Genomic DNA, 20,614 nt, shown 5'->3' with positions numbered 1-20,614 from the left:
TGGTCAGCCGACCAGAGAGACAAAAAAGGAAAAGCCCACCACCGAGAAACACACTAAAAAACCCAGTCTACAATCGTAGGCCAAAGGCCAGACTCAACACAAGAAAATGACAAACGCTTATACTAAATGATAAAAAACCCCTGCCCAAATAAAACGCAAAACTAAACCTGCCATGGCAGTGTCATCTATTGAAAGGGCAGGGGGTGTATCTGGCAGTGGCGCAAACGTCTGCCTGAGCACAGCAAAAAGGGGACAGGCCAACAAAATGTGACCACCGTCAAAGTGGATCCGCAGCGACAGAGGTGGGTCCTCACGGTGCAATAAGTGGCTGTGCGTCATCCGGGTGTGCGCAATGCGCAGCCGGCAGAGGACAACAGACTCCTTGCGACAGACCCGCAAGGAGGAACGCCACGCACTGGTAGCCTCCTTGATGGCCCAAAGTTAGTTTGGTGAAGGCAGGGTGCTTCATTCTTCACCCCAGGTGCGAAGTACATTCTGCTGCAAAACTGCCCTGAGGTCACTCTCGAAAAGCCCAATCGATAATGCTGGTGCACCGACAGCCTGTTTGGCCAGCATGTCAACATGTTAATTGCCCGGGGTGCCGACATGACCAGGGGTCCACACAAAGACCACAGAGCGGCCGCAATGGGCAAGAGTATGGAGGAACTCCTGGATAGCCATCACCAGATGAGAGCAAGGGAAACATTGGTCGATAGCTTGTAAACCGCTCAGGTTGTCGCTACAGATAACTAAGGACTCACCTGAACAGGAGTGGATATATTCTAGGGCACGAGATGGCAACCAGCTCAGCAGTGAAAACACTGCAGCCAGCCGGCAATAAGTGTCTGTAATGGTCCCCTAGAGAGAGCATAACTGACACAACCAGCAACCAATGAACCGTTAGTGTAGACAATGCCAGAGCCCTGATATGTGGCAAGGATGGAAAGAAAGTGGCGGCAGAAGGCCTCAGGAGGGACAGAGTCCTTTGGGCCCTGTGCCAATTCGAGCTGAAGGCATGGGCGGGGCACACACCATGGGGGTGTATGCAGAGGGGCCCGGAAAAGAGGAGGAAGAGGAAAACCCCAAGCCCGGAGAGAAGCTCCCCGACGCGAACTGCAATTGTATAACCCAACCGGGGCCGACGTTCTGTAAGATGGACGACAGACTGAGGGAACAGGAGATGATAACTGGGATGCCCAGGCAAGCTACAAACATGTGTAGCATAAGCGGCCAGTAAATGTTGGCGCTGTAACCTCAGTGGAGGGATACCTGCCTCCACAAGTATGCTGTTCACAGGGCTGGTCCGGAAAGCTACAGTGGCAAGTTGGATCCCACTGTGAAGGAAGGGGTCTAGCACCCGCAACGCAGAAGGGGATGCTGAACCATAAGCCAGGCTACTATAATCCACACGGGACTGAATTAACCCCTGGTAGAGCCGTAAGAGGGTAGACCAATCGGCTCCCCAGCTGGTGTGGCTCAAGCAACACAGCATTAAGATGCCGTCAACACATCTGTTTAAGCTGCCGGATATGAGGGAGCCAAGTCAACCGGGCATCAAGAACCACACCCAAAAACCGATGTGTCTCCACAACAGCAAGAGGTTCGCCGTCAAGATAAAGCCGTGGCTCAGGATGAACAGTGCGTCGCCGGCAGAAATGCATAACGCAGGTCTTGGCAGCCAAAAACTGGAAGCTATGCACTACAGCCCAAGATTGTGCCTTGCGGATAGTGCCCTGCAGCTGACGTTCAGCAGCTGCAATGCCAATGTAGCTATAGTAGAGGCAGAAGTTGTCAGCATACAAGGAAGCTGAGACAGACGTTCCCACCCCCGCAGCGAGCCCATTAACTGCAATTAAAAACAGGCGGACACTTAAGACAGATCCCTGCGGTACCCTGTTCTCCTGAACTCGGGAGGGAACTATGGGAGGCCATAACTTGCACGCGGAAGATACGACGCGACAGAAAATTTCTTATGAAAATCGGCAGCAGATCCCGAAGACCCCAACCATGAAGTGTAGAGAGGATGTGATGTCGCCATGTCGTATCGTATGCTTTCTGCATGTCAAAAAAGACAGCGACGAGGTGCTGACAGCGGGCAAAGGCCGTATGGATGGCAGCCTCCAGGCTCACCAGATTATCGGCAGCAGAGCGGCCCTTACGGAACCTACCCCGAGACGGAGCCAGAAGGCCCCGAGACTCGAGTACCCAACTCAACCGCCAGCTCACCATGTGTTCGAGCAACTTGCAAAGAATGTTGGTGAGGCTAATGGGGCAGTAGCTGTCCACCTCAAGTGGGTTCTTGCCAGGTTTCAAAACAGGTATTACGATGCTTCGCCGCCATTGCGACGGGAACTCACTCTCGACCCAGATACGATTGTAAAGGTCTAGGAGGTGTTGCTGGCAGTCCGCCATGAGGTGTTTGAGCATCTGACAGTGGATGCGATCTGGCCTGGGAGCCGTATCAGGACAAGTGGCTAGGGCACTTTGGAATTCCCACTCACTGAACGTAACATTGTAGGATTCAGGGTGGCGCTTGTGAAAGGAAAGGCTCCGATGTTCTAACCACTCTTTCAGGGAGCGGAAGGCCAGTGGGTAATTTGCAGAAGCGGAACTCAGAGCAAAATGCTCTGCTAAGCAGTTTGCAAGTATGTCGGAGTCAGTAAAAACTGCTCCATTCAGTGAGAGCGCAGGGACCCAGAAGAACAGGGAATGGCAGATTCTGCGGCAGTAACAATGCCGGTGGTGACCGAGTGAAACACCGCATCAAGGACATCCTTCGAAAGAGGCTCAATAGTGGCAATGGAGGAGAACAAGTCTCAGTCAGCCCTATTCATAGCCCATCTGCAAGGGTGCCCAGAAGAGTGATGCTGTGGCAGTGACAGAAAGATCGGAAAGTGGTCACTACCACACAAGTCGTCATGCACACTCCATTGGACAGACGGTAAGAGGCTGGGGCTGCAGATCGAAAGGTCGATGGCTAATTGCGTGCCATGCACCACACTGAAATGTGTGAAGGCACCATCATTTAAAAGGAAAGGTCGAGCTGTGCCAATACATGCTCAACGGTGCTGCCTTGGCCTGTTGCCACTGTTCCACCTCACAGAGGGTTATGGGCGTTGAAGTCGCCCAGTAACAGAAAAGGTGGCGGCAATTGGGCTATCAGTGCAGCCAGGACATGCTGCGGGACATCATCTGGTAGAAGATACAGACTGCAGACAGTAACAGCCTGTGTAGTCCACACCCGAACAGTGACAGCCTCTAAAGGTGTTTGCAGAGGGACAGACTCTGCTGTGAAGGGAGTGAAGGACATAGATGCAGACGCCACCAGAGACCCTTTCATAAGCTGCCCAGTTCCTATAATAGCCCAGAGAGCCACGGAGGGCAGGAGTGCGCATTGCTGGAAACAAAGTTTCTTGAAGAGCAATGCAGAGGAACGGGTGAAGGCTGAGAAGTTGTCGGAGCTCAGCAAGATGGTGGAAAAAACTGCTGCAGTTCCACATTAGCCATGGCCAAGAAAGGAGTGAAGGGACTGGGGAGGCAGATTACGCCACCACCGATTGAGCACCTGTGCAAGCGCTATCCATTGCGTCGGAGGAACCGGTGAGATCCAGGTCCTCAGCGGACGCCACGATCTCCACCTCATCCTCAGATGCAGAGCTTGAAGGTTGCAGTGGGGTGGGTGCCACTTCAAGTTCCTTGGTCTTCGATGTCTTTTTCTTGGAATTATGCCTATTTTAGCACGTAAATAATAAGCCTGACTATATCATGGTAAATCACTAGAAGATTCTCTCTTTTTTTAGCTTTACCTAATCTTAACTAATGGGCCCAACTCTTATTTGATTTGAACCAAGTGTTCATGGAACAAATGAAACTGCTCTGCTCACCAAAGCACATAAAACACTTATTTATGGAAGACACTGAGGAACATTAGCAGTTACTGTTGTAATTGTTTGAGAGTACTATGTCATAGGCTATGAAGTGACAGCAAATAAAAGTGCAGCACTTTGTCATGCTGTATTCCCATGCAGGTATCCTTCGTAACTTCATCTGCAGCCAAATTTGTTTTAACTCCAATGCACCCAACAGAATTACTACTTGCTCACCATTCTATGCAGGTGGAGAACCAAGATCACGTACTGAATAACTTTAAAAGCACTCGAGGAGACAGAATGGATGAGGAATATTGTAGCATGCTTACATCTCATCAGCTTCAGTGTCTGATATCGTATACTGTTCCACAGCATAAACTATAAATCCATTTGCTAAGTGAATCCTAGAAAAGTACTGTATTTCTGATGCACACAAAAGAGCTCACCTGTCTGGATCAATATCTAATCATCATTAGGGGGTCAACCAAAGCATTCGATTCCACCCATCTGCTTTGACCCGTGACGTAAGGCTGTTACGTATGACATCACGACGGCGCGGACTTTAGTTTGTGAGAGTGGCGTGTTTGTAGGCGTCGTTTTGATGTGATCGATGGTGCTCTCTGGTGGTGTGTTTGTGTGTTGTGTGTTAGGTGATGTTTTTGGTTTAGTTTGCGTGTGTGGCATGTTTATTGGTGGCGTACTGTTGCGGTCAGTGGTTCTACCTGGTGGTGTGTTTATGGGTAGTGTGTTATGGGGCATATGGGGTTCACTTGCGTGTTAGCATGGCACATGTGTGGTATCGGTGGTGACTGTGCTTTCAGCGGAATATTTTTCAGTGAGTTAACGATTTTGGTTGTCAGTGATGATGGGAACAGTGCGTTGTCTCTAATAAAATTTCTTCAGCTATTTGGCCTGTTGGCTGAAGTTGTGAAGTGTTCAGTGTGTTGTCAAGAAATGAGGCTTACTAAAGTTCCGGCGTCTCTAACCAGGTACGGCTATATGTGGAGGTGTATTAAGGATAATAGGTCAAGGGAAGTGTTCGATTGCAGTTTTGATTTTCTAGGTTTTTTTTTGTGGTACGATTAAGTGTGGTGATGGTGAAAGTTTTGAGATTCATAGTGTGGTATCAGTTGTTTCTATTGACATATATACGTCAAGGGAAGTGATCGATTCCAGTGGATTTTGTTTAGAGTGGAATTTGGGAAGGTTGTGGTGTCTTGTTTTTAGTGTTTTTTGTCATTTGGTGTAGTGGCCTGTGTTTATATTTAGTTTGTCCCCACCCAAAAAACCCCGATTTCCCACTCTTGTCCTGTTAGTTTGATTAGGTTTTTTGTGGAATGTGTGTGTGTGTGTGTGTGTGTGTGTGTGTGTGTGTTTCGTTCTTAGGTGTATTTTTGTGTTTGTTGTCTTTTTTAACTAATGACATCATAGGCGCTGGTCATTTCCACCATATTTGTCATGTCATGGGTCAAAGCAGACGGGTGAAATCAAATGCTTCCACATTTCCCATGAGGGTATTCCTTCAAAATCTTAAAACATTGACGTAAAAACACTGAGGCTCATTACTTTCGGTATCCCAATTAATTTACAATAAATCAAACACTTTTTGCAACCAGCTGGAGAAAAAACGGAAAGAAAAAAGCCCTATCTGTATCAAACAGAACAAAGTGCTCTGAAGAAACCCTCAATGCTTATGAAAGATTTATGAAATATTTTATTAACACATGGGTAAAGCTCTTTATGGTTCTGATAACTGAGAGCTACATGCACAGCATTCAGTCTACAGTCACAGTTGGCTCACAACCCTCAATTCTACTGCTATAAACCTTTGCATCGAATAGGCTCTATTTCCAGATGTTATGCCATTTTCATCATTTCAGTTCTAATTTTTGCTATTTACAAATTACACGGAAAATGACCTTCCTCCAGGCAATGACAGAACCAAATTTTTTGTCTGCTGGGTTGCTTAGCATATTGCTACATTCATTTATTCAATTACACATCTGTTTCAATGAAAGTTACATTTACACATCACTTGCTGACAGAACATAAAACCAAACAACAAAGAATAGACTGTCACAGACTCGCAAGAAAATTAATTATTTTGCAAAATTGAAAACAGCTAACCTGCAGATAAAGAAAAACACAGAAAGGATACGGAAAAATGCAAAATTACCCAAGAGGAAATCCAACTTCTTCAATTTTGATTGAAGAAAGAAGGGAATAGGTGTGGAGGACAACGAAAGTAAGAAAAACTGACAATAGTCAGTAACTGCCCGTACAAATAAAGTAACAAAGTATAGGATTTTACTACAGTCAGCAAGTCTTCATGATGGGCATACAAACGGAAATTTCAGTGACAGCCAATAGATGAAACTAACAAGGCATATGCATGAAATGATTTGGTTAACACAAGGGAAATCCACATCAGGATTACTGAGCTAGGTAAACAAAACAGAGATGAAACATCTTCATAAGAAAATTTTTTGCACTACCAAAGGAATTTAATGGCTTTCCCTTATAAATAAAGCATGTCCAACATACCTACAGGGTGTTACAAAAAGGTACGGCCAAACTTTCAGGAAACTTTCCTCACACACAAATAAAGAAAAGATGTTATGTGGACATGTGTCCGGAAACGCCTAATTTCCATGTTAGAGCTCATTTTAGTTTCGTCAGTATGTACTGTAATTCCTCCATTCACCGCCAGTTGGCCCAATTGAAGGAAGGTAATGTTGACTTCGGTGCTTGTGTTGACATGCGACTCATCGCTCTACAGTAATAGCATCAAGCACATCAGTACGTAGCATCAACAGGTTAGTGTTCAGCACGAACGTGGTTTTGCAGTCAGTGCAATGTTTACAAATGCGGAGTTGGCAGACGCCCGTTTGATGTATGGATTAGCACGGGGCAATAGCCATGGCGCGGTACGTTTGTATCAAGACAGATTTCCAGAACGAAGGTGTCCCGACAGGAAGACGTTCGAAGCAATTGATTGGCGTCTTAGGGAGCACGGAACATTCCAGCCTATGACTCGCGACTGGGGAAGACCTAGAACGACGAGGACAGCTGCAATGGACGAAGCAATTCTTCATGCATTTGATGATAACCCTAATGTCATCGCCAGAGAAGTTGCTGCCGTACAAGGTAACGTTGACCATGAGACTGTGTGGAGAGTGCTACGGGAGAACCAGTTGTTTCCGTATCATGTACAGCGTGTGCAGGCACTATAAGCAGCTGATTGGCCTCCACGGGTACACTTCTGCGAATGGTTCATCCAACAATGTGTCAATCCTCATTTCAGTGCAAATGTTCTCTTTATGCATGAGGATTCATTTCAACGTGATCAAATTATAAATTTTCACAATCAACATGTGTGGGCTGATGAGAATCTGCACGCAATTGTGCAATCACGTCATCAACACAGATTTTCTGTGAATGTTTGGGCAGGCATTGTTGATGTCGTCTTGATTGGGCCCCATGTTCTTCCACCTATAATCAATGGAGCACATTATCATGATTTCATACGGGATACTCTACCTGTGCTGCTAGAACATGTGCCTTTACAAGTACGACACAACATGTGGTTCATGCACGATGGAGCTCCTGCACATTTCAGTCCGGTGACCGATGGATTGGTAGAGGCGGACCAATTCCATGGCCTCCACGCTCTCCTGACCTCAACCCTCTTGACTTTCATTTATGGGGGCATTTGAAAGCTCTTGTCTACGCAACCCCGGTGCCAAATGTAGAGACTCTTCGTGCTTGTATTGTGGACAGCTGTGATACAATACGCCATTCTCCAGGGCTGCATCAGCGCATCAGGGATTCCATGCGACGGAGGGTGGATGCATGTATCCTCGCTAACGGAGGACATTTTGAACATTTCCTGTAACAAAGTTTTTGAAGTCACGCTGGTACGTTCTGTTGCTGTGTGTTTCCATTCCATGATTAATGTGATTTGAAGGGAAGTAATAAAATGAGCTCTAACTTGGAAAGTACGCATTTCCGGACACATGTCCACATGACATATTTTCTTTCTTTGTGTGCGAGGAATGTTTGCTGAAAGTTTGGCCGTACCTTTTTGTAACACCCTGTATATAAAAAAAGTGTATTTACTTTTCCAATGACTTCACTGAATCACATGCCCCTATAACGAACTGAAATGGACCTCAAGCATTCCTGCAGTATATAGAAAAATTTGCAGGAGGAAAATTCTTCCAACTCAGTTTGCAAATCAGCAATTTTTCCTTAACAGCATTCAAGAATTGTGCAAGCCTATCGAAAATATATGTTGTTGGGTGCTCCATACTGTTTCGAAAGTATCCAGCATTTGCTTGCAACATACAGATCATTTTTCTATAGGTGTTCATTGAAAAGATGCTGCTCTTCATTTTGAAGACGTTGTTGATATCAATAAAATATCGCAGGCAAGTAACATTAATTTAAGACTCCCCAAATTATTAGGCCTGAACCAAAAGCTACTTTAACCACACAAATTAACACAGTGTGTATTCTAGGTAGCTCGCTTCTGGGCTGATATAATTTCTGCCTGACCAAAGTATGCTCAAAATATTACCCTGTTACATGACAGGAAATATTAAACCTACAAATATCGTCCATCTGCTCTGACTTAACAGCAAAACCACTTGTCAAATTCAAATATTTGTCAAATTCATGTCATAACAAGACTTACAGTGACTTTCATGCTGTCACATTTGCTGGCTTCACCAGCTCATTACCAAACTGTTTCCATTAAATTTAACCTAACCTGCATTACAGACCGGTAGGTCATCAAAGATAAGACTCCATATTCACAGTTGCCGGCTTTACTGACTCACAAGCAAACTAACACATTTCAAATATTTTTCATGAAATTCATTACACTTGGCTGCATCAGAACAATTTGTTAATTTGCTACTAGTTTCAGTCACTGGCGATTTTCTATTCTCCTTAGTAAATTTCTCTCTAGTTTATTTTTTGGCTATATAATATCAATTTCCAATCGCTGCAAGGATAACAATACACAAGCATACTACATGGCACAACTAAAGGCATTCAGTGTGTAACTTAACTGGTACAAATGAGACAGTTCACTCACTTCAAGTATGGTGGTACTACTACTACTACTACTACTACTACTTTACTGCAAACCCCCCCCCCCCCCCTTCCCTCAACTACCTGTAAGAGTCTACAAAGATTCTGCATTAACGAGCTAACAGAAATGGAATCCCTAGTACGTGCAATTTAGTAAGTATAAAGGAAAGTCATTAAGTTTCGAACTTGCCTGTGCGACTGTCCCTAATAGGTATCCGGCAAGAACCGTATATTTCTGGCGCACTTAATCTATAGAGCCGCAATTATTACGCTACCGGCATTTCCACTACTTACTGCAAATCTCAGTATCTCTAACAAACAGTACATTATGTTTCCGGAACTCAATTCACCATTTAGAATGTTATCGTCATTAAGTTTTCAATCATAACATTGTATTAATTATCTGGAACTTAAGTATACGTTGATACAAAGCGTATTTACGGACTTTTGGTGAGCAGATGATTTCATGACGCACAAACAAGTTCAACCGACGATTCGCTGCCAGAAGAAGGAACCTTTAACTGTGACAGATTGGTAATGACAACCGATTTAGGTCCCACGAGCAACACGGTACTTCCACAATGCCACTTAGTCGGTAACAAACGACTGGATGAAGTTGCTGCCATGTGACGCTACATTGCACTTATTCAGACGTTCTTCCACTTTGGTTTTTCCCCAAAGACCATAACACAGTTTCGTCACACAGTCTACCATTGACAAATTTAAATAAGCACAACAAATTTGTCTCGATCGCCACCTGTGTCTATACGATGTTTCGCCTGCGTAATATTTTACTGCTGTTTCTTTATAACTGACTTGCTGAGAAATAATTTTATGTAGTTTAACACAACATTAATTTCCGAACCTCTAAGAAAATTATATTCTACAACCTGTTAAGAATTGTTTAATCTGCCTAAGCAATAATGACATCGAAATTCTGTCGTAATAAAACCCATTAACTGAATATTCATCTTTACCTGAGTGTGTACTTTCAAATACACACTAATAACATACCACCAACGCGTAGCCAGCACTTGACTTAATTTGTGCGTACTAATACTATTTTAAACATACAAGCACCCAAAGCAAGACGCAAGGAGTAATGCGCGGTTCCTTCAAGTGTCAACCACAAATTATCTACTCACGACGACAATAATGAAATATTTTTTCGAGCAATTAAGAATAATTAAACTAGCGAAACAAAGTAGTACACAATAACGCATAACATTGTAATTATAATAGTGTTCTACTCACTTATTACCCCTTGGCTTTCAACTTCTTCCGCTACTCGTCCGCCACTCTAACTTTGTAGTAGCGCCCAACTATTTTATTCCAAACATTATCAGTTGTATATTACACTTGCTGAAGATAAACCACTGCGTATCATGAAACATCTGATAAAAATAAAGCGCTTGAAGAAAGGAAAAAAAATTAGCATAAAACTATACTGTAAAAAGAGTGAAGTATATATAATCATTATTTTAACATAGCCAACAATAAGAGGCATTTTTACTGCAATATGGTACAACTTTAAGCAATATTAAGTAAGAGCCGTAGAGGGTACACTCACAATTCATACAGTGTAGTTACAGGAACTTTTTACTTAGCATTTATTGGAAAACTCTCCCTAAATTGTAACATGACTGACCCTAATAGACGACTTAATTTTCGCAAGTATTCTGGGCTAAACGATATGAGGATTTATTTCACCATTTATCTAGACCTAGCCCAACATATGTCTACAGAAAAAAAGTATTACTGCCCATTGCTATTCGATGTTGTGTTCCTAATCAATAGTTCTGTTCTGGGCTCTTCCCTATTGTACCATGTAAATGGGAAGTGCCTTACCAGACAGCGCTTACATTATAAAAGGCAAAATGTGTATACTTGGTACTATCACATATTCATTGGTGAAGAAACATTTTCGTTGATTAGTCATTTGGTTCCATGATCGAATTTAATCCAAGTCTAAATACTATAGGTGTGCCATACGTAAGCATCTTCAAAACAGGCAAGCAAATGTCACAAATCAGGAACAGCCACGGAGGACCAAACACACATGCGCTGAGTGAGCAGTCTGAGGCTCGGCTTTCTCAGCTTTGCTCAGTCCTTCTCGGAAATAAACGGTACATCGCGATACTTCCTTTAGTGTTGCAATGTGGCATTTTCCGGTCGGCACAACTCTCTTCTGTCCGGCAGAATCGTGGTGTCAGCGCAGTTTACCCTTCGCTATTTGTTCGTGGTATAAGGGACGTTCACAAATCCACTGCCTGTTTGCACAAAAAGAGGTAATCTAGGGATCTATTGTCAAAAGTCTTTAAAACTGAATGGCGATAACAGAAGAGAGGTATGAGAATATTCAGTAGCTAGTATGCAATCACATAAGTGATGGGTACTGCAAGAGCAAAAAATTACAACGATCGCTAGGCGGGATTCATTGTTCTGTACATCAATAAGCACTTTCTGCTAACTTTGCAAGCACAGTACTTATGAAGAAATTGGTGGTATGAACAGTAAAGTTTCTGAAATTGCACATATTATACCACTGTCAGCTGTGACAGTTTTCAATGGAATTGAACAGAGAGTATGGAGACTTTATTTCCTGTTGTAAAGTACATTGGTTAAGTACAGGGCCATACCTAGAACAGTTTTTTTATGTGAAATCCGCAAATTAGAACGACAGGAATGGATTTCAGATCTGACATTCATGAGAACTTAACTGTCCACTTCACACAGTAAGATATTGCAAGATATGAAACAATTTATTTATGTATTCCATGATATTTTGAGAGTGCATCCAAGACACTATTAACTCATATACTGATATTTTGGCTGATAGCCTTTCACTCATTCTCAAGGTGAGTTGCTTGCGAATTTTTTAATGCACTTGACACTGTGGAGTTCGCATGTAAACAGAAAATTACTTTGTAGGATGGACAAATTTTGAGAAGCACAGACCAATTTCCTAAGCTCACTTACATTATGTATGTGTGTGTGTGAGTGTGTGTGTGTGTGTGAGTGTGTGTGTGTGTGTGTGTGTGTGTGTGTGTGTGTGTGTGTGTGTGTGTGTGTGAAAGACCTTTTATCGATTATGAAACCAAATAAGTCGCGATTATGTGGCAGTGTGACTGAGAAAATCTGTGATGTTGTCTGTTCTTGTCCGTATATTGAGAGTTCATACCAGATAATAGTTATATTATTTCTTCAGTGTACCAAATATAATTAAATAATAGTAAATTTTGTTTTGCTTGTGATCTATGTTGTTGAGAAAAGTGAAATATGAAACATGTTGTATACAGTGCGATTTCATTACCATTGAAATGTGATGAATTCAAATTTTCCCCTTCCCCATGCTCAGACAGTGTGTCATAGTGGTGGGGAAAATATGCAACTAGGATGAACGCAATAGAACTCATGCCAGGGCACAGCTCATGAGTCGAGTTCTTGGCTATCCCTGCCATAAATTTTGGAGAGCTGCAATCGGCAACTTATTTACTAACAAAAGTGAGGGTGCGCGATTACTGAATCTGCCCTCCATCTCTTCTTGCTTCTCTTTCTTTGTCTCTCTCTGTCTCTCTCTCTCTCTCTCTCTCTCTCTCTCTCTCTCTCACACACACACACACACACACACACACACACACACACACTCACACACACACTCACACACACACATACATAATTAATTTTATTGCCCAAAAAGGAAACATTTTTATGAGTATAACACTTGCATAGGCAAGCCAGTAAATATACACAAAGAAGACAATGTATGCATATATAAATAAAAATTATAATCACACAATTCTTCAAAATTATAGAACAATTATGAATTAATAAATTTTTTACAAGTTTCTCAAACTCCTTCAGCTCCAGAGTCCTGACTGAGTACAGTAGTTTACTAAGTAACCTAATGGACGTGAATTTGAAGTAGTTTAGAGTTTTGGCATAGAAAAAGAAGTTTTTTCATGTCATTGCAATGTTGTGTATTATAGCTATGGGCCTCAAAATCCATAGGATAACTGGACAAGGTTTTCTTAATGTGTAAGAGAGATTGAAATATGCATGTACTTAGGGAGGTTATAATGTTTAGCTTAATAAATAAATCTTTACAATGAGTTATAGCTGGGACTTTGCACCTCACTCTGACAGAATTTTTCTGAGTTAAAAATGACCATTCAGAATAGCAGTTATTTACCAGTGTGTGAGAAGAGAATGAATGTTAACATAATAGACAGAGAACGAAATTTTCTCATCTACTGTTGCTTGTAACCTTCTGATCATAAACATTCCCTCAGAAATTTTTCATGTTAAATAATTTACATGTGGCTGCCAGCCTAAATTATTTTGCAATCACAATGTCTAGAAACTTTATGGTCGCCTTCTCTAAGGTGTTTCTAATATTGTAGGAAATATTTAGTTCCTGAATTTTTTCTATGTTCATAGACAGGCTATTAGCATTGCACCAATCAGACAGCAAATCTATTTTGAATTTGGTACAGGCATTTAAGCTGCTATTAAGAGAACTTGTAACTCTTAAACTGATACCATCTTCATATAGACAACAGTCTGAAGAATAGTCTATTCTTCTGCTCTGTAAGTCATTCATATATAACATTAACAAAATTGGTCCAAAAATTGACACTCGAGGAACACCATAATTACTGGATAGAAACCTGGAATACTGGTTGTTGAAATAAACAGTTTGCAAATATTTACTTATCATTTGAAAAAAATTGTGTTTCTTGCACAACATTGCTTTTTCGTTTTTAGAATTGTTTAACAATTAATAAATTGAGCTCATGTAGTAAATTAATGATTCACACCTCATCAACAAAATTCGGTGACTTCACTGTGGAATGCTCAATCGAAGAGGCACTTTATATTTGATGAAAGGAATTGTCTACAGTTCAAGAATCTAAGCAACACAGATCAATGTGATGAATCTTTATAACTAAAAGTGCTGACTTAGTAGCAAAGAATTGTATGGCTGAAAGTGATGATTTAGTGTAGTCATGTAGTGAGGATTTTGTTGTCTATTGACTCAGTAAAATTCCAATATCTTAAAGGAATCAATACTTGAAGCATATTTTCCTATCTGTTCCATGTTAATTTTACACCAAACCTTTATGTCAAATGTGTCAGAAGGCTATTGAACACACAGCAATGAAATTTCTGTAAGACATTAGGTACCTGCTGTGTGCTACGCTACCTAAAAATATCCTTGCTTCCTTTCCAAAAATGTGTAGAAAAAAAATTATTCAAAATTTTGACACATTTCTCTTCATTTATAATTTTATTTAAAAATACAAAATTTTACATTGTTTCTGGTACCAGAGGTGAAGACAGTTGTTATCTAAATGCATACTGAAAATCAATGAACTGTCTTGAATAGCTCTTCAGAAAAAGGAACTTTTCTTACACAAAAATGTTATAGCTGGGAAAACATTTTTATAGAAAATAAGCTGAGTTTAAACACTTACAGATTATTAAAAACAACCTAATGCATAAATTTTGTTTTTGTCTGACTACAGTGTGTGCTCCAGCTTTGAATTGCTACATCTGGCTAACTGTCCTGCAATTTTTGCCATTGCTCTCAAAGGTCTTTCAGCATCTTGCACTCTATATGTAATGATGAAGACCTGGGATCACATTCTCCCCAGGAATAATACCTAATTTTTGTAATACCCAACAATTCGCGATATTTCCGCAGTTGTATGTGAGAACAGCATCATGGACTCATATTTTTAGTGTCTACATATCTACAAACACAGTTCTTGATAGACGATTCCAAATCAAGCTGCTGAAACACTCATTTGGATTTTGTGTTTCTCTATCCCAACTCTTTTTCAGTAGCTGAGGGCTGTCCAGATATCCAAATATGAGCTTTATAGCACCAACAAAAGTTGCTGAAAGACTGTGCATAGGTGAATTAGAGTCCCCTGTCACCTTTTCCCTGTTGAACTTGCATCATGATGTGTCACCTTTTGGGAAGAGATCATGACATGGAATTTCAGCTGTAGAAGATGTAGAACTAAGTTGCCCAAAAAATTTCTAGCTACATTTCAAAAGAGCTTTTAATTCTGATTAAAAACTTCCTGGTAGAGTCGCCATTTTATGCAAGGTGATGGATGATTCAACCCCCTTTGAATCTGAGTTTGACAAGTGTCTGCCCTACCTTGGCATATGCCTCCCATGATCCATCCATCCACAGTATGCGCAACAGATCACTATTGACTGTGATTCTAACTAATGGAGGAAAGGTTGAACATAAAATCTTACTGTCACAGCAAATTGGGACATGAGAGATAAACACTCAATGTTAAATAAAACAAATGTGCTAATAACAATTTTTCAGGAAAATACTTTGGAGAGTATATGAACACATACCAAAGTTTCAAATTCCATTAATACATATCTTTTTTTTAACCAGTTTGACTTGATGGGCGAAAAACATTATCGTTTTTAACCACTACTATGTATTGGTTCCCTTAAAATATGCATTGAGGAACAGAACGGTGGTGGTGTAAAATCAGTGAAGCAAATAACAGATATCAAATACTAAACCTTTCTTGCAATATTACTTCTTTTATTTCTTTTTATAATATCTATGACGTAAGATGAGAAAACTTAGGAGTGTGCCTGACAAACAAAGTGAACACACATAGAAACATAACAATTTACCCTTTGGAGACAATACGTGTGAGAATTGCACAGACACAAACTATCACATTAGCTGTTCACATTGCAATTACGGGTGCTAGACCGAAATTAACTCATTTCATAGTATTGCAACAATTCCTGGTGGTTTGCATATGCTTCTGCATCTTTGCTGTTAAAGCTTATTTAAGTTTGGTACTTTTGATCATACAGTATACATGTACTTATATATGAAAAAGCTCTGCTAGATTAATGTGATGGTTTTATATTAATTTATATCAACTAATCAGTTGTTTACATTTATGATACTTTTGAGGAAATGAGTGGCAGTAAGCAATGAGCAGTTGCAAAGTTGTCCTGAGAGCAAGTAGTGGACAAGGAAAGACTCACAGCTAGCCATTTCTCATCCAAAAAAGAAGCTTTCCACCAAATGTTCAAGAAAATATGAGCAAAATATTATTATTCATGAATAAGAATTACACGTAATTGCTGAATATTGTATTTCATTGGTTAGTTGTCAGTTGATAGCTATCTAGAATTGTTAGCTCCAAACAGGCGAAATGTTGAGAAGAATGAATAAAAGATTCAAGAAAATTATTAAATTACTTTATTAACGGACTTGATACTGTTGGAGAATATTTGTTCTTCATTTTGTAGTAGACATAAAAAATGGAAGATTCCATTCTGGGTAAGCTGAATAGGACTAAAACTCTGTTGATTGGATCCACTTCAGCAATCAGAGGAAGAAAACTGATTTTTTAGCTGGTGACTATCATTGAGTGAATGCTGAATGTTCGAAAGTAGTTCAAAAAGAAAATCAGTTATAGCATAGAACATACTATTTAGAATAATCTTGAAGAAGAATATCCTAACTACAGTAAAAATAATTTTTGATTCCAAGAAACCTATAGCAGAAGACGATCTGTCAACCAAACTAAGGAAGGTAATCTATAGGAAAGAATGTATAAATAAATACAAGAAAAGAAGAAGCTACTGTCAGTAGCGACAAGTTAGTAAGTAACTTGTTGTGCAAGTAGGAACCTAAATTTTGTAGTGTTGCAGCAATCTTTGTTAACAGTTGTATAGATGGTGGGAAGTAGAAGAAAGAGTTTTTTTAAAAAGCTATGAAGTGAGACTTTTATTTATTTATTGCTATGACTTGTTTCATTTAACCTATGTATTTGACATAAACGTTCTATTTTCATGCCAAACTTGCTTGTGAGTGTGACAGACAGTCAGAGGTGTATACCAGTTGCATAGCAAGGCTGACCTGTGTTTATGAACAAAACGTCCTTATCGTCTATCTACACTTCAGCAACGAAATGTTAAACATGATCTAACTACTTTTAAGTATAGAGTAGAGTCCTGATAATTCGAGCCCTGGTATTACAGGGTTCTGTGTAATTCGAGCTGTCTTAAGAAAATTAAAATTTTCGTAAAACTAGAATAAAAACTCATTTCCATGCGATGTCTGGGTGTACGTTTTACACACTTTCGAATGTATTGCATTTTGAACTTTCTTTCAGTTTTCCATGTACAATGCAGACAAAACTGTCCCACTTACGCTAGGCGCGCATAGGCGATTTTCTGTCGTGCCATCAGTTTTGTCTCAGGAATGAAACACTGTGGCTGAAATATGAGCGCGCGCACCTGTGATTAAACAGCAGTGCCGATTTCAGAAACGCAGCCTGCTCTAATTCACGTGAGACGTGACAGTCGCAGATGTTGAATGGATCACACGCACTGGCACGAGCTCACGTGCACTGGCGACGCTGTTTCTCAGTCGCTCTCGCAGTGTGTTCGCAGACAGACACGTTCTGCTCGCCAGCAGCCTGTCTGACAATGGGAGTTGCGTTGCGGAAGACATTTTAATTTGTATTGAGATCGCTTATTGCAGAAGGAAAAAATAGGTCAGCTCCCTACAACAGGATATTAAAAGAATAACGTGGAAGAGAAACTATGGGGTGAAGTGTGCTGCAGCGTCATTCGGAACTAGACTGAATTGCCTGGTCCAGGAAAGAATAACAAAGGTACTTCAAAGTCCACTAATTTTAATTCATTCACGTAGACAATGTCACTACCATAATTTATATTTTGTCATATTGGCAAGGTCCTGATCCCTGTGGAGTCACAAAGTAGTTTGCAAAGTAATCCTTAACCTGCATCCCACACATATCAACTCCAATTCCTGTCGGCCCTCAGTGCTCCAGAAGGAATTCATATGACTCATCATCGATTTATACATTCTCATTTCATTCTTACGAAATTGTGTAGAATACATCCTTTTACGAGTATGTGTATCCACATCAACAGTCCGATGACATATTCTCTACTTATCAACCATAATCCCAAAAGTACATTCCAACATTCTATAATTATAAAAACACTGTTTCATTGTTAGATTTCTCTTCGAATAAGGCTGCATTAGATAGCGCAAATGCTTCATCTCCTACAAAACTTTAAGTCTGATGTTCTCCTTCCTTGTCATGAGGTAATTTTTGAGGATTTGTAAAGTTTAACTGATTAGCTTTTAGTGTTTCATAGAAGTCTGATTTCTTGAATACATTAGAATTCCCACTGACGCCATACGAGTCTAAAAACCGTTGTCGAAAGAAATTCTTGTAATTATAAAACTCTGAGCCACTATTAACAGGGTTCTTCAGTCTTACATGCTTTCTGTCCATAGAATCAATGCAATTTGGAAAGTCAGTTCTGTTTAAAAGCTCTTTGACAATAATCGTCCAGTCACCCTGAGTTTTTTCGGCCATATGAATAGGCTGTAGACATTTCCCAACTATTTGCATGTGTAGTTGCTGTTATGGTCTTCCGTCCTGAGAAACGTTTGATGCAGCTCTCCATGCTACTCTATCCTGTGCAACCTTCTTCATCTCCCAGTACCTACTGCAACCTACATCCTTCTGAATCTGCTTAGTGTATTCATCTCTTGGTCTCCCTCTACGATTTTTACCCTCCACGCTGCCCTCCAATTTCTAAATTGGTGATCCCTTGATGCCTCAGAACATGTCCTACCAACCGATCCCTTCTTCTAGTCAAGTTGTGCCACAAACTCCTCTTCTCCCCAATTCTGTTCAATACCTCCTCATTAAATGAAACAACAAGTTTACTGTTACCAGTCACCGTTTTATTTTTTCACGACACGTTTCTGATCTACCCATCTAATCTTCAGCATTCTTCTGTAGAACCACATTTCGAAAGCTTCAAGCTTCTATTCTCTTCTTGTCCAAACTATTTATCGTCCATGTTTCACTTCCATACATGGCTACACTCCATACAAATACTTTCAGAAACGACTTCCTGACACTTAAATCTATGCTCGAAGTTAAAAAATTTCTCTTCTTCAGAAATGCTTTCCTTGCCATTGCCAGTCTATATTTTATATCCTCTCTACTTCGACAATCATCGGTTATTTTGCTCCCTAAATAGCAAAACTCCTTTACTACTTTAAGTGCCTCATTTCCTAATCTAATTCCCTCAGCATCACCCTACTTAATTCGACTACATTCCATTATCCTCATTTTGGTTTTGTTGATGTTCATCTTATATCCTTCTTTCAAGACACTGTCCATTCCGTTCAACTGCTCTTCCAAGTCCTTTGCTGTCTGTGACAGAATTACAATGTCATTGGCGAACCTCAAAGTTTTTATTTATTCTCCATGGATTTTAATACCAACCGTCTGAGCCTCTGATTCAGACCCTCCACTTGGCTCTGTACTAGAGGTCCCCAATGGGTCTGTCTACTATGCTGCGAATGGTCAGCTCTGCTTTCATATTCAGCTTTCTGCTTCTGCTGTGGTTGAATCAGTGAAGTTCTGCGAGCACTTTAGAGTGGAATGGGGAAATCTCTGTTATTATTCTGTCTTCATGGACAGAGAAAAGTGTGAGTCACTTATCAGCAAGGCTAAATCACTAAAATCTGGACGAAAAATGGATGGCAACGACTACAAGTTATTGAAGAGATATGAAGGCTGGAAGTGAATGGAGTAACCAAATTAATACAACTGGTAACTGAAGAAGGTAAGATTAAATATTATGTTTATGATGAAGAACTGTGTGATGATCATGTAATGGCTGGCCACAGTGGATGCGATCAAATGATGAAATGCTTGAAGCCAAAGTTCTGTAATATAAGATACAGAGATGTCCAAATTTATCTTAGTTTGTGTGAGCCTTGTATACGAAAGCAAAAAGGTCAGAAAAAGGAAAAGAAGTGAACCCAATGCTGTTCAAGGAGCTAAATTCCAGATGTCAATTTGATGTCATCGACTTTCAATTGTAAACAGATGGAGATTACATATTCGTTATTGTTTATCAGGACCACCTCACTCAATTCGTTGCTCCCTGGCCACCGAAGTCCAAAACAGCTGAAGAGGTATCCAATGACATTATTCACATTTTTGCATTGTTAGGCGCTCCCTCAGTATTGCAGTCTGACAATCGTAGAGAGTTCATTAACAAAGTAATTAGCAGTTTAACTGAACTATGGCCCAATTTTAGGCCTGTCCACGGTAATCCTAGACACGGTCAGAGCCAAGGCAGCGTAGAGTGAGCAAATCAAAACATAGAAAATATGCTAACTACATGGATGCAGGAGCGCAACACTGCAGAGTGGAGCTGTGTATTAAGATTTGTGCAGCTATAGCGCTGTACATTTTGGAATTAAAATATCTCCTTACAAAGCGATGTTTGGTTACCCTCCTAAACATAGTTTGTCTTCAACAAGTTTACCTCCTGAAGTATCGATGCATGTTCAGTCTGAGGATGACCTTGAAAATATAATTAACCAAGTGAATGTTAGCAGTGACACAGTAACTGAAACGTTGCCGGATAATGATCACAGTAAATCTCCACTGCAAGAGGATAACATACCAACAGGAACAGAGGTTGAGAACAGAGAGAATCAAAGTTCAAATGGTTCAAATGGCTCTGAGCACTATGCGACTTAACTTCTAAGGTCATCAGTCGCCTAGAACTTA

At 40.6% G+C, this 20,614-nt stretch overlaps 1 protein-coding gene across 4 annotated transcripts in view; it reads right to left on the bottom strand.

The window, feature by feature from the left end:
• The window catches only part of LOC124788332, a 37,954-nt gene extending 27,643 nt beyond the window's left edge, over window positions 1-10,311 (bottom strand). Inside the window, exon 1 of one of the 4 annotated variants that reach the window (XM_047255580.1) lies at window positions 10,221-10,311. Coding sequence is in view for 1 of the 4 variants with exons in the window: in XM_047255579.1 (XP_047111535.1) it covers window positions 9,412-9,434 (23 nt within the window). In the remaining 3 variants the exon portion in view is untranslated. Of the gene's footprint in view, window positions 1-9,407; window positions 9,617-9,943; window positions 10,086-10,220 lie in introns of those variants that run through there. The other 3 variants (XM_047255581.1, XM_047255582.1, XM_047255579.1) reach the window with 3 other exon arrangements.
• Window positions 10,312-20,614: the final 10,303 nt, after the last annotated feature.

Source organism: Schistocerca piceifrons, chromosome 3 (assembly GCF_021461385.2).
Source record: "Schistocerca piceifrons isolate TAMUIC-IGC-003096 chromosome 3, iqSchPice1.1, whole genome shotgun sequence".
Taxonomy (NCBI): domain Eukaryota; kingdom Metazoa; phylum Arthropoda; class Insecta; order Orthoptera; family Acrididae; genus Schistocerca; species Schistocerca piceifrons.
This window is presented reverse-complemented; position numbering and strand designations above follow the sequence as displayed.